At 38.0% G+C, this 13,826-nt stretch overlaps 1 protein-coding gene across 1 annotated transcript; it reads right to left on the reverse strand.

Moving 5' to 3' along the window:
* Window positions 1-1,825: 1,825 nt before the first annotated feature.
* cabcoco1 (ciliary associated calcium binding coiled-coil 1) lies at window positions 1,826-12,971 on the reverse strand. Its single transcript, XM_078279843.1, has 6 exons — window positions 12,690-12,971; window positions 12,489-12,574; window positions 9,555-9,724; window positions 8,886-9,030; window positions 4,698-4,770; window positions 1,826-4,253 (listed from the first exon to the last, which is right to left on the reverse strand). The coding sequence occupies exons 1-6, from the start codon at window positions 12,753-12,755 to the stop codon at window positions 4,173-4,175; spliced, it is 621 nt and encodes a 206-aa protein (XP_078135969.1). The 5' UTR covers window positions 12,756-12,971; the 3' UTR covers window positions 1,826-4,172.
* Between the last annotated feature and the right edge of the window lie 855 nt (window positions 12,972-13,826).

A 13,826-nucleotide genomic window follows, 5' to 3' on the forward strand; every position in this document is an offset into this window, starting at 1 on the left:
CTTGTGTCAAGCCACTCCTGAACAAGACACAGTGTCAGAAGTGTCTCACCTGGGCTAAAGACACAAAGGACTGGACTGCTGCTGAGTGGTCCAAAGTTATGTTCTCTGATGAAAGTACATTTTGCATTTCCTTTGGAAATCAAGGTCCCAGAGTCTGGAGGAAGAGAGGAGAGGCACAGAATCCACGTTGATTGAAGTCCAGTGTAAAGTTTCCACAGTCAGTGAAGGTTTGGGGTGCCATGTCATCTGCTGGTGTTGGTCCACTGTGTTTTCTGAGGTCCAGGGTCAACGCAGCCATCTACCAGGAAGTTTTAGAGCACTTCATGCTTCCTGCTGCTGACCAACTTTTATGGAAATGCAGACTTCATTTTCCAACAGGACTTGGCACCTGCACACAGTGCCAAAGCTACCAGTACCTGGTTTAAGGACCATGGTATCCCTGTTCTTAATTGGCCAGCAAACTCGCCTGACCTTAACCCTATAGAAAATCTATGGGGTATTGTGAAGAGGATGATGCGATGCTCCAGACCCAACAATGCAGAAGAGCTGAAGGCCACTATCAGAGCAACCTGGGCTCTCATAACACCTGAGCAGTGCCACAGACTGATGGACTCCATGCCACGCCGCATTGTTGCAGTAATTCAGGCAAAAGGAGCCCCAACTAAGTATTGAGTGCTGTACATGCTCATACTTTTCATGTTCATACTTTTCAGTTGGCCAACATTTCTAAAAATCCTTTTCTTTTTTTTTTTATTGGTCTTAAGTAATATTCTAATTTTCGGAGATACTGAATTTGGGCTTTTCATTAGTTGTCAGTTATAATCATCACAATTAAAAGAAATAAACATTTGAAATATATCACTGTGTGTGATGAATTAATACAATATACAAATGTCACTTTTTGAATGGAATTACTGACATAAATCAACTTTTCCATGATATTCTAATTATATGACCAGCACCTGTATATGGTACAGAGCCAGGCTAGCTGTTTCCCTCTGATTCCAGTCTTAATGTTAAACTACGCTAACCATATCCTAACTACAGTTCTGTACTTAACGCACAGAGACAGATTGACATTGTCTTCCCATCTCTCTCAGAAAGTAAGTGAATTTAAGTAACCCTAAGTGGATCTATCTAATAAATCTGTGTGTGTGTGTGTGTGTGTGTGTGTGTGTGTGTGTGTGTGTGTGTCTTTGAATGAACTTTGGGTTTGGATTTCGGAGCATTTCCAAGCTTTGACTCCGGTACACTTTTTGCTGCGTCCAACGTTACATGACTGCTGGATATACCAAACAAACTTGTCCTCACTTTCCTGGAGCACGAGCGAATAGCTGACAGGAACATCGTGCTGAAAAAGGTTGAGAAAAAAAAAAAGGCGCTACCATAACGCTGGCTCTTCCGTGTCTACCCTTCACAATAAAAGCCCAGCTTAAATTCACTTAAAAAGCAATAAAAAGCCATTTTTGCCGACACCAAATATCAAACAAAAGCCAGACACTATATTGTAGTAAGTTGCTGTGAGCTGTAAAGGCAATACAATGTCGGAGCTGACCGGGCAAAGTCAGCAGATGTCATCAGACTCACCCTGGGTCTGTTAATTAAGTGTGCTGCTAATAACATTACCGCTGGGCAAAATACACCCGCAATTAAATCCATTCTTTAACGTTAACCATCAAGCCACTAAGCCTGCTTGGAAATGAACACATCTGCTGAAGTGTTACATTTAACGATAATAATGATGCGACAAAACCGCGGTGATTAAACTCTAAATGTGGCGATATCAACATGCAATATTGACGAAAAAGACAACAGTAAAATGTAGTTGAACAAAAAACTCTTTATTTGCATTGCCTTCCACCTTTTCTTCCGCCCTCTGATTGGCTCTCATAACGGGCCGGGTGTGTAGCACACTGCCGTGACTCCATGAGGCTATTGTCTGATTACTCCACATTTTAATTGTGATATTTTGTGATTAAATTCTGAATCTGCAATGTTCTCTGTCAGATAAATGTAGTAGTACAATGTCTTCCTCTGATGTAGAAGTACACTGTAAGTCAATAGTAGGCTATACAGGGGAGTTGCATATTAAGTGGTTTGGGTTTCTTCTGTAAGTAATTTTGGGGTACAATTTGGTTCTGGAGAATGCTCAGAGGTGATTCTAGGATCAGACCTTTAGGGGGGCTCAGCGTCTAATGAGAATGTGACAAGGATACAATGCCCTGCAAAAGAGTTAACCCCCCCCCCCCGCCATATCAATAATTTAATTAGCCGATAACCTCTGAGCTAGCTACTAAACATCAGCTAACTTTTTTTGACACTATTAACACTATGATGGAACTAAAACTGTCACAGTAAATTACCAATTTGACACAATGTTCTAACATTCAGCAATTTTAGTTGCTTACGTTTCAATTTGGGTTCTAATCTGCGCCATGAAATGACCAACGTCTTCTCTGGGGACTACCAACGTAGTTAACGTTAAACTTCACAACCGTCTCCTGCTCTCCCTCTGACAGATCAGATAGAGACTCAGCCAAAGGAGGGAGTCTGGCACAACCTCCTCTGATTGGCCAACACTACGTTTCTGTTAACCCTTTCCTTGGCTGGGTTACAGGTGCATAGCATCGGCGACAGCGACACAGGATATTACACCTGTTTCAAGCCCTTTGAACCTGTAATTGTTTGTCCTCTGTCACTAACAGACATGTTCGCAAACTCTAACTTGAAGCACTACATTTTTTCTTATTATAATATTTAGGGGGGCTGAGTTTAAGTTTAAAAACTTTTTATCTTTGCTTTTACACAGAATCTGTTATCGCTTAAACTCCACTACCATTTTTGTTGTACTGTTAGCTCAGTTTTAGAATTTTACAGTTATTTTTTATTTTTGTTTTACGTCCTCTTTATATTTGCATTACAATGCTTAACTATTGCTTAAATTGTCTGCTCTTTGTTCCTCTTTGTTTTAGTTTTATTATTTATTACCATTATTATTAAAAATTCTCTCAGGCTACATTTACATTGCTACGTTTTGGTTTAAAAACAAATATCTTTTGCGAACCTCCTATGGCGCCATTTTGATGCTAACAAGCCATCACCCCCCGTTAGCATCCCATTGACTGCCATTCATTTTGACGTCACTTTGACAGTTTTACATCTGAAGCGTTTAAAGACTTTATTTGTCCATTGTTTATTTCTAAAGAAACACGACAATGTATAAAAGGCTCCATTACCTTGTACCTCACATTATGGCTCCGTAGCAGTTTTTTTTGTAAAAATAGGCTAACGATTGTGTCATAACCACGCGACTTACTGTCTCATAGTAGAGGAATTACCGTAACGGAGACCTTTGGCAACACCGACAGCGACGCTGACACCAACGTTTCGCCGCCTGATTGGGTCATGACGTCTCTTTCTCTGAGACTAAGCTTCTAATGTTACCATGGCAACTACCAGCAACGGGCAGAGTATACATGCTGCTTCCTGTTTACCCCGGCACACGCATGCCCAGTATACAAGAATGTTGATGAGATATGAGGTTTGGGCGCGTTAGTTCAAACAGAGATTACTTCTTCTACTGGAGATAGAAACACTGAGATCACTTTTGGCTTAAAACTCAAACGCTTAAAAACCAAAACGTAGCCGTGTAAATGTAGCCTTAAATTTAAGCGAGTTCTCTTAAGTTGGCCAGGGGTAGAATGTTAGATGCATTTACATACACAAAGGGAAGCATAAGTCACTGTACAATGTAGCATTAGTCATGAACAATATGTTATATGAAACCATATGTATATTTCAGAAGAGTTTTTTTTTTTTTTTTTACAAACAAACAAACCGACTAACCATCTATTGTGAAGGAAAAAAACGTGTAACCTGTGTCATTGTTACATACCACTTTACCCATAGGAAGTCTAAAAATTTGCCTAGATCATAATAAATGATAAATTAATTGATCTGTCATTTGATCCATGTGAGGCAGTCTAAAGGTACAGAAACAAAGCAAAAGTAAGGACATAGATGACATGTGGACTGCTTATGTACAGTGTGATTCCACAGACAGACAAAGCCCTACTGTGGACGACAAAGGAATCACAAGTCACAGCTCACACTGATGCTATCCCTCTATCCATCATCACCTGTTGATTTCTCTGGATAACAGGCAGAGCCATTTAGTGGAAAGAGAGGTGAGTGGAAATACCTTCCTCCAAGGGAGTGAGAGCATCCTGACAGCTGAACACCTCAATGGTCCTCTGGAAAACAGCATGTTTGACTATTATTACACACACACACACACACACACACACACACACACGTTTGAGTATTATACACACACACACACACACACGTTTGAGTATTATACACACACACACACACACACGTTTGACTATTATATACACACACACACACACATTTGACTATCACACACACTTTGACTATCAAACACACACACACTAATGAAAACTTCCTAAAAAATGTTCTAAGGCTGCAACTAACGATTATTTTTTACCGTTAATAAATCTGTAGATTATTTTCTCGATTTATTGATTAGTTGGTCTATAAAATGTCTGAAATGGTTAAAAAAATACATATAATAATAATTATACACACGTTTGACTATCACACACACACACACGTTTGACTATCACACACACACACACACACACACACACACACACACACACACACACACACACCTCCATGCCTGTCAGTAGCTCCTCTCTGGATGTAGTGAACAGAAGCTCATAGAGTCTGTATTTCTGAAACAGACTGCAGCCAACAGAATACACAGGGTCAGCTGTTGCACTTGAATTATTAAAACACAATATATCCTATAAGAGCAAAGAGCTATTTTACAAACAGCACCTATCTTAAACGAAACAATAAAAACATATTATATTTTAAAGTTTTTTTCCTCAGCACATAAATGTGATGTGATGGTGTCATCCCAAATGCATGGTAAATTCTGTTCATAAATACATAAAACATAAAAGGTGGCTAAACATTGGGTTTGCAGTGGTTGGAAGGTTGAACTAATGATTCTTTTTTATCGTTAATAAATCTGTAGATTATTTTCTTGATTTATCGATTAGTTGGTCTATAAAATGTCTGAAATGGTTAAAAAAATGTCGATCAGTGTTTCCCAAAGCCCAAGATGACAGGTCTTTTTTTATCCAGAACTCAAAGATATTAAGTTTAATGTCACGGAGGAGTGAAAAATGAAAAAAACATTCAAAGTAAAGAAGCTGGAATCAGAGACATTTTACTTTTATTAAAAAAATTACAAACCGATTAATCTTTATTTTAAGAATATTTTATATTTTGAGATAACCTCTCATTTTGCGATAGTAAGTTAATATTTTGAGATACTAAGTCAATATTTTGAGGTACGTTCCATCATTTTGAGATTCTGTCAATATTTTGAGATACCAAGTCAATATTGTGAAGTACTAGTCAATATAGTACTTTAATATTTTGAGATGCTAAGTCAATATTTTGTAGCCTGGTCCTACCAGACTCTGGTCCATTTCATGTGTACAGAGAGTCTGGCCACTCTCCATTGACACGTGTTAACTTCCTTGAAGGCGGGTACTCTGTTGAAGTTTAAAACTATTGGATCGAGGAGGGACTATTGGAACGTTTGGTCGAGGAGGGGAGGGGGGAGACAACACAACTATCGGCTTAGCATCGCATTAGCTAACTCCTTCACCACTAACGGAGCGAGCTGGAAAATCTAACTGTTCCCGAACCCCATGCGGAGGAGGGCCACAACATCATGGCCACCAACACAACTCAGCAAAGATTGTTCTTGATCAGACTTTAACTTCTGGATATTCGGCAGCGTTGCCACAACGGACTGTATCTTTCTTCGCCGCCATTACGGAACTAACTAGCACACAACCTCAACGTCATCGTTCTCAGCCACTCTCTCTGTTCGCTGATTGGACCGCCAAAAATTTGGCCGGAGAAAACCCAAGAATATACCGCAAACCCAGAAGGAGTACTGAAGGAAAATGAAAATTGAGGAAGTACGTAGGAGGGCGGAGCCAGGCTAAATATTTTGAGACACTAAGTCAATATTTTGAGATACTTTCTCAATATTGTGAGATAGTAAGTCAATATTTTGAGATACTAAGTAATATTTTGAGATACTTTCTCAATATTGTGAGATAGTAAGTCAATATTTTGAGATACTAAGTAATATGTTGAGGTACTTTCTCATCATTTTGAGATACTAAGACAATATTGGGAGATAAGTCAATATTTTGAGATACTAAGTAATATGTTGAGGTACTTTCTCATTTTAAAATACTAAGTCAATATTTTAAGGTACGTTCCATCATTTTGAGATACTAAGTCAATATTTTGAGGTACTTTCCTATTATTTTAAGACACCAAGTCAATATTTTAAGAAACTTAGTCAATATTATGAGCTACTTTCTCATTATTTTGAGATTCTGTCAATATTTTGAAATACTAAGTCAATATTATGGAGGTACTTTCCCATTATTCTGAGACACTAAATCAATATTTTGAGGTACTAAGTCAATATTTTAAGGTTTCTCTATATTTTGATGTATTTTCTCATTATTTTGAGATACCGACTCATTATTTTGAGATACTAAGTTGATATTTTGAGAGTCAATATTTTAAATTTTCTCATTTTGAGATACTAAGTCAATAATATGACACATTTAGTCAATATTTTGAGATAATAAGTCAATATTGTAAGATACTAAGTCAATATTTTGAGACTTATTCTGAGATACTCATTCAATATTTTGAGATACTAAGGCAATATTTTAAGAACGTTTCTCATTTTGAGAAACTAAGTCAACATTTTGAGATATTAAGTCAATATTTTCAGATCCTTTCTCATTATTTTAAGATACTGTCTCATTATTTTTGAGATACTAATATAATAATGTCTCTAATGTTTAGCTTTAATATTTCCCTTTACTGCCAATTACATTTTTACCCCACTATTTATTTAATGGCTGCAGTTACAAGATACTTTGCATATTAAAATGTTTGTACAAAACATTATAAATATGTCAGATTTAGCTACCCTGTACATATAATACACATGAAGTACAAATGAGCCACCCAGCTACAACATTGAAATGCCGATTATGGTAATAAATCAATAAATAAAATCCAAAAGTATAATATATAATCCCTGAAAGGGGGCCATTTTAAATAGCAGAGATTTTAGAGCGAGAGTACTGTATTTTTACTCATACACAATTTTGAATGCAGGGCATTTATGTGTAATAGAGTACTTTTATTTGGTGGTATTTCCACTTTCACTTAAATAACATATCTGAATACTTCCTCCACCACTGTAGGTTTGTCCTCTATAACATCCTGGCAAATATTACAATACGTTTTATTATACTTATTTATAAAAGAACCATTAAAACTTCACAATGTAGTCCCAAACATTATTTTTTTTTATATTGTCAGAATGTTTTCTAATTTTGAAACAATTGAGAAGCCAGGATGTCCTGTTTGCCCACCTACAGTACTATACTTTACTGAACCTGTTGTGACAGCCTTTCAGCATGTAATACCAGTTCATCCAGAATGAACCCAGTCAACAAGTACACCACCCCCAACGCACACCCTAAGTGACAGTCTGTCGCAAATTCGATCGAAACACTGGCACTGTCAAGCCCTGCCTGAGACTATTGATTCCAATGGATGAAGTGAAAATGAACACAGATTATGACCGACCCTTTTGACCCATAGTCACCAAAGTAAATATTGCACCCATTTTTTACAAGCCACACATCTCCAGAACATTCTGACACTAAAATGGCATTTTTCAGACGGAATATAGACAGAAATAAGTTCAAGACTTGTTTCTGCAACACAGATAAACTAACGTCAACTAATGTTTCGTAAACACCGTAACAAAACAAATTTTCGTAATGCTAAATATGGCTTTTAGCTGTGTAAATATCTAATGTTAGCATAAGAACATATTAAACTATGCAAATATAACTTTTCATCCATCCACACAATGTTCACTATGTAGGTTTATGTAGGGTAGTGTAGCCTACACCACCATAACCATAGAAATAAAATGGTTACAAAGGCCATTGAACTGTTTGCCGTGGTCATTTAATTGTTACACAACTAAATGGCGATTGTTTTTAGTTGTCATGGTGACAATACGCGTCAGTGGGGAAACTGTGTCGCAGCTCGTTGGGAGGAGAGCGATCCGACGCAGCTCGAGAGACATTCTCGGAGCTGCGGGGAGTGAGCAGGTGGGACAGTTAGACCCAGTGGCAACTGGTCGGCAGACCGCTAACATTAGACCCAGCCAGCTGTTCAGCTCATTCTCTGTAACCGATGCAGCATGAAAGCACGGCGGAACCAGCAAGCCAGCCAGCGGACGACTTGTTCGTTGGCTTGCTAACTCCGCCTTGAAAACGAGTCGAATAAAGCTGTCACTCAAAGTTAATTTGACTCATTTAGCGGCTCCCTCTCTGCCTTGTAACGTTACTAATCCATTGCTTGTGTGTCCGTTACTGCAAAACCTCACCTCCGCGACTTACCAGAAGTTGGCTTATACGTTACCATGGCAATGGTACACATAAAAATGGCTGCTGCTCTGACCATTCTGCTACGTTGATTTGAATGGAAATGGCCTTTCTATCCATTTTATTTCTATGACCATAACCCATATAGGACCTGTATAAAGCACATGAATAGACATATGTTTATGCCAGCCCATTAAACCCATGCTGGGCCCACATGGAAATGTTGGCTTGGATTTCTAGTGGGTATGCATTTTTAACCTTTCAGATGTCTCTGAATGAGTCAGACAGAGCTTGAAAAAATCTAGTTCTACCTGTAAATGTTAAGGATCCTCTGACCTGTTTCTGATGTAACTTATGAGTGCCGTGGCTTCTTCTCTGTCTAGAAGTGGAGGGCTGTCTTCCTTTAAAGTCGACCACTGGCAGGCAGCACCTAAGGCCTTGGCAAACTCCATCAAGTTCTCCACTAAAACCATCTGTTTCTCTGTAAATTGACAACAGAGCACAAATTACCACAAATTAGTGCTGCGATTCTGATATATTTAATAGGATATGTAGTTATATCATGCACGTATAACCTTTTACTGCATTGTAGCGACATAAAGTAAATTCAAATGTATCACTTCTCATCTAAATTCACTGAAATATTAAAAAGTAACACCTGCACAATGCGCTGAAATCTAACACATCCCAGCATGCACGAGCCCCAAAAGCTCATATCTGAGTGAAACTTATAATGCTCTGTATAGACACTGTAGCTGAGATTTAATACAATGGTAGTTTTTGAGGCTGTAATTAGTTGTGGTTTTGTTTCCAATATTCTAATTTAAAAAGGCAGGGTTTTTATTTTATTTTGAATGCTGAAAGACGAGGAAGGATTGTTCGAAATTAGGAACAAGCAGTAATTGAGCAGCAGACTCTTGAGCTAACTGTAATGGTGCTACAGCTTCTTGGCTTAAACAAGAATACAGGAGTGGACAAAGCAATGGTACTGGATGTACTCCCCACCTCTTATGTTATCCAGCAGCATGTGCAGTACAGCCATGGTGAAGGAGATTTTTATGGGGGTGAAGTTGGCTTCTTTCGCCCACCAGAAGCCGCAGACATAGTAATCCAGCAGGGCAGCTTCCTTCATACAGATCTGATGATTCCTCAAGTCCAGAATCGTTTTGATTTCACTACAGACAACAGAGAGCAGATGTGGATAAATACTATTTCAGTGCAGCAGAAATAATGCAAGGAAATAGAGTCACTTAAATGCTGCTGAAACATCTGGGCCATAGCTACCACTGAGAATATGAAGGCCATGTTGTCTGTATGCTTTTGTTGTTGTGAATTTGTGGTTTTTAGAGAACAAATTCAGAGTTTACATTCCACAATACAAACGTACACACAGAGGATATTTTAAACACTAATTCAAGTTGTTGTATACTCATTATGATTTGGGCCAACAAAATGATAAATAATGAAAGTCTTCAACATTTCTGAATTCAGAATCAGCATTCTCCATTCTGGCAGTAAGGAGAAAGCCTTGAAAACACAATTCAGACCTTTGTGTGGGAAATAAAATGTCCAGTAAGTACTAATAATGGTTGATCAAAAAGGACATTCAATTGACAATACAATGCAGTTGATGAATAAACAGCAGAGATGGGAAGTAACAAAGTACAAATACTTCGTCACTGTACTCAAGTAGATTTTTCAGATATTTTTACTTTACTATTTATTTTTGTGCCGACTTTTTACTTTTACTCCTTACATTTTTAACACGAATATCGGTACTTTCTACTCCTTACATTTTACAAAATGTGCTCGTTACTTTAGTTTCAAATCATTTCAGTGGAGTTACCGTTATTATTTTTCACGTCATCAATACTGAATTCAATCTAATTGGATGGGAATATACGTTGCACTTGACGCACCACTACAAGATGACTCGACAGATTTGGCGGCATTCGTTCGCGGCAAATCATTGCGGCTTGATGGCGCCAACGTTAAGAGGAAGATTAAAAAAGAGAAACTGGATCTGTGAATTCTCACAGAATCACAATTTAATTAATATCTTACTACTCAGTCAGAATCTTATTAACCTGGAGTCCCAGTCTCTGTCCCAATAATCATATATGTGATGTTGTAGGCAATTGCATATAAAGAGCCTTCGTCTCCATGTCCACTGACGTTTCTCAGCTTGCGCTCTAGTAACATTTGTGTGGTCCAGGGAGCGTTGCATAAAAAATGGTTGTCGTTCACAAGGCTACTTTTACTTTTATACTTTAAGTACATTTCCAAGCCTGTACTTTGTTACTTTTACTTGAGTAAAGAAGTTAAATCAGTACTTCTACTTTTACCAGAGTATTTTTTAACACAAGTATCTGTACTTCTACTTGAGTACGGGAAGTGAGTACTTTTGCCATCTCTGATAAACAGCAGGAACACAGTATCAAGAAACATGCTTTAAAAACATAAATATAGTAAATAAATAAATAAATAAAATAAAAGGGAGATGCATTACTGCAGCTGTTTCTCCACAAACCACTATAACCACAACCACTAACGTTAACGGTCGCACTTTATTTTCCGGTACATTAAAAAGACGTAATAAGCCGTACTTTGTATCAGATTAGACCATAACTAGAAATAATGTTTTTCTTAGACAGAAAACAAACAGTTATACCCTAATAAAAGGCCAAACGCCTAAATGATCCCATAATTAGTAGCTACTTATGTAGCTACTAAATTATATATATATATATATATATATATATATATATATATATATAAAATTCAATAATAATATTTATATAAGATATAGTAACCCTTACTTTCTATCAAATTAGACCATAACTAGAAATTATTTGGTTTTAAGCTAGGTATATGGTTTCTTATTGCCGCCTAACTGTGTTCGTTATCTGTCTAATAAAGACCAAATAATTTATTGTGAGAATTTCTCCCACCAATATAACTTACTCATTTCATTCTGATATCATGTCAAGTCACTCCTTTAAAATACTTTGTCCAATTGTGGACGACACATACCGAGGCAGCCATTTTATGGTGTTTAGGCTACAGCCAGAGCCCGTCTACGGAGAGCCGTTCCACTCCCTATTCAGCCCCATTGTACCGAATTTGGTAACAGTTCCACTGGGGGTGATCGCAGGCGAGTGCTAAATGAATGGGACTCTATGAGCTAGACGGCTAAACTTGTCTCTTTCGCCTGATTGTCGTTGAGAAATCTCAGATTTGATTGTAGTTTTTGCAAGTTCAACATGGATTATAGGTCGAAAGTTGAATGAACGAGAACTTATGACCTTTCGATTTCTTACAGGTTGAGTCGTTGTTGCCCATAACACGCTAGCATTCTGCTAATGAATGCTGATTGGTCAGTGAAGGACTGATTACGACCAGAGATCCCGCTTGGCGGCATCCGAACCAGAATGTCAGAGTGAATATTTCGGCGTGGTCTTTAAAACATTAGCAGTCCTCTTTCTAGCACGTGTATTGACCGTATCTGGCCGTATATGTCTATGACGTCATTGACATTTTAAAAAGGTTTTTAGAACAAAAAAGCCACTTTAAAAAAAATATAACACCCAGCAGTGTGTATGTATTTTCTTAGCATTTCCTTTCGAATGCAACATTCAAATTACTAGACAAAAAAATGATATCCTTAGAAAAGTGGATTTTGAGGGTATAGGTATAGCTCCATAGAGTCCCATTCATTCCGCACTCGCCTGTGAGCGCCCCCTATATGGAACTCTGGTGGAACTGCAACCAGTTCAGAAGCCGGAAGTATCCCGAGAGTGGAACTTCTTCCCTAGCTCATATTTAGCTTAATTTTAGCCAGTAACGTTTAGCGCATTCTTAACTAACACTAACGTTAAACTAGCTCGTTGCGACCGACGCAGGGATATCACGTTATCATATAAAGGTGATGCTACTTACAACTGAAGTTCGTCCATAGTTTTCTGAAGCAGCTCTTGGATTTGTTGGTTTGGCAGCACTTCCCACTGAAGGAAGACACTTTCTTTCTTTCTTACGAGAAGGAAAGAGACATGCTCTAGTTATGTCAAAAACACAAACACACACACACACACACACACACACACACACACACACACACACACACACACACACACTTATTACCTGTAGCTTATTGTCCTTTGCTTTTGGTTGCTCTCTCTTTTCACGACGTGTGGCTCCCCCGGACATGTTGTCTTTTTACAGTCACTGGTTGACGCTCTAGTCGTTGCCATGGCAGCACCCCACCAAACTGCTGTTATGTCCAGAATTAAACACGAGAGGGTTTGTTTGATCCAACGTCAACATTGGCACGAAAGACAATTTAGCTAAACCAGCCTGTCAACTTAAGCTAACATTAGTTTTGTAGAGCTCGTGGGATTTCCCAAACTGAATAACTACCACACACATAAACAACAAACTGCTTTGCCAGCTCAGTGTTGTTGTAACCAAGATATCTGCTGAACAAATCATTTTTCGACCGGCAGATTTAGCTTGTGTACGTCCGCGAAATTCACATGTAGCAGCTATTTTTAAGATAGCGCCGAGTCACAGGCTCATTGATTGATCCAAACATTTCCAGTGAAAGTTAACTTAACATTGTAACAAATGAGTCGTTTAATCCGATGAATCACTCTATATAGGCCTAGTCTACTAGCTGGAGAGCTTTTGTGTGTTCCACAGTGGTTCCTGAATTACTTGAATGAATACAAATGTTTGAAACGGTTGTTTAGTTCAACTCCGTAAATTTGACGCAGCAATGGCGGAGTAATATTTTAAGTGAAGTGATGCGTCCATAAGATGCGCCAGGTGACATGCGGATTTGAGCACGTTCTAAATGTCCATAGTTGACCAGTCAGTCAGGGAGGGACCAGGGGATTTTATCAAATTACAGCATAAAAAGAAATTAAAAATAAAATTCGGCTTAGAAATATAGAAAATATTGGATAGAATAGAACAACACAATTTAATTTAGCTTAACAAAACATCACATTCATTATTCATTTCACTTGTTTTTATTGTCAACAAATTGTGTATCCAAATACAATACAAATGTTGGGCTCTTAAGGCAAAAATTCGACTAGTCAACATGGAAACATGAATTGATCACGTGACAAGGGCTGGGAAGATTTTTTTTTCACAGAACCGTATAAAAATAAAAGTGCAATACACTTACAATAAACTTGCCTCCAACTTCAACAAAGGAAATCTTGCTGCACACAGTTTTCAGATTACAGGAAACAGAACAGAAATAAAGTGCAA

This window comes from Sander vitreus, chromosome 21, assembly GCF_031162955.1.
Source record: "Sander vitreus isolate 19-12246 chromosome 21, sanVit1, whole genome shotgun sequence".
NCBI lineage: Eukaryota > Metazoa > Chordata > Actinopteri > Perciformes > Percidae > Sander > Sander vitreus.

Excerpts from the sequence above, each read along its gene's own strand:
- cabcoco1 (XM_078279843.1), bottom strand. The coding sequence starts at position 12,755 with ATGTCCGGGGGAGCCACACGTCGTGAAAAGAGAGAGCAACCAAAAGCA. Across the intron at positions 9,031-9,554 it reads GCTGCTGGATAACATAAGAG|AGAAACAGATGGTTTTAGTG; the intron begins GTGGGGAGTACA and ends GTCAATTTACAG. Across the intron at positions 4,254-4,697 it reads AGCTACTGACAGGCATGGAG|AGGACCATTGAGGTGTTCAG; the intron begins GTGTGTGTGTGT and ends GCTGTTTTCCAG.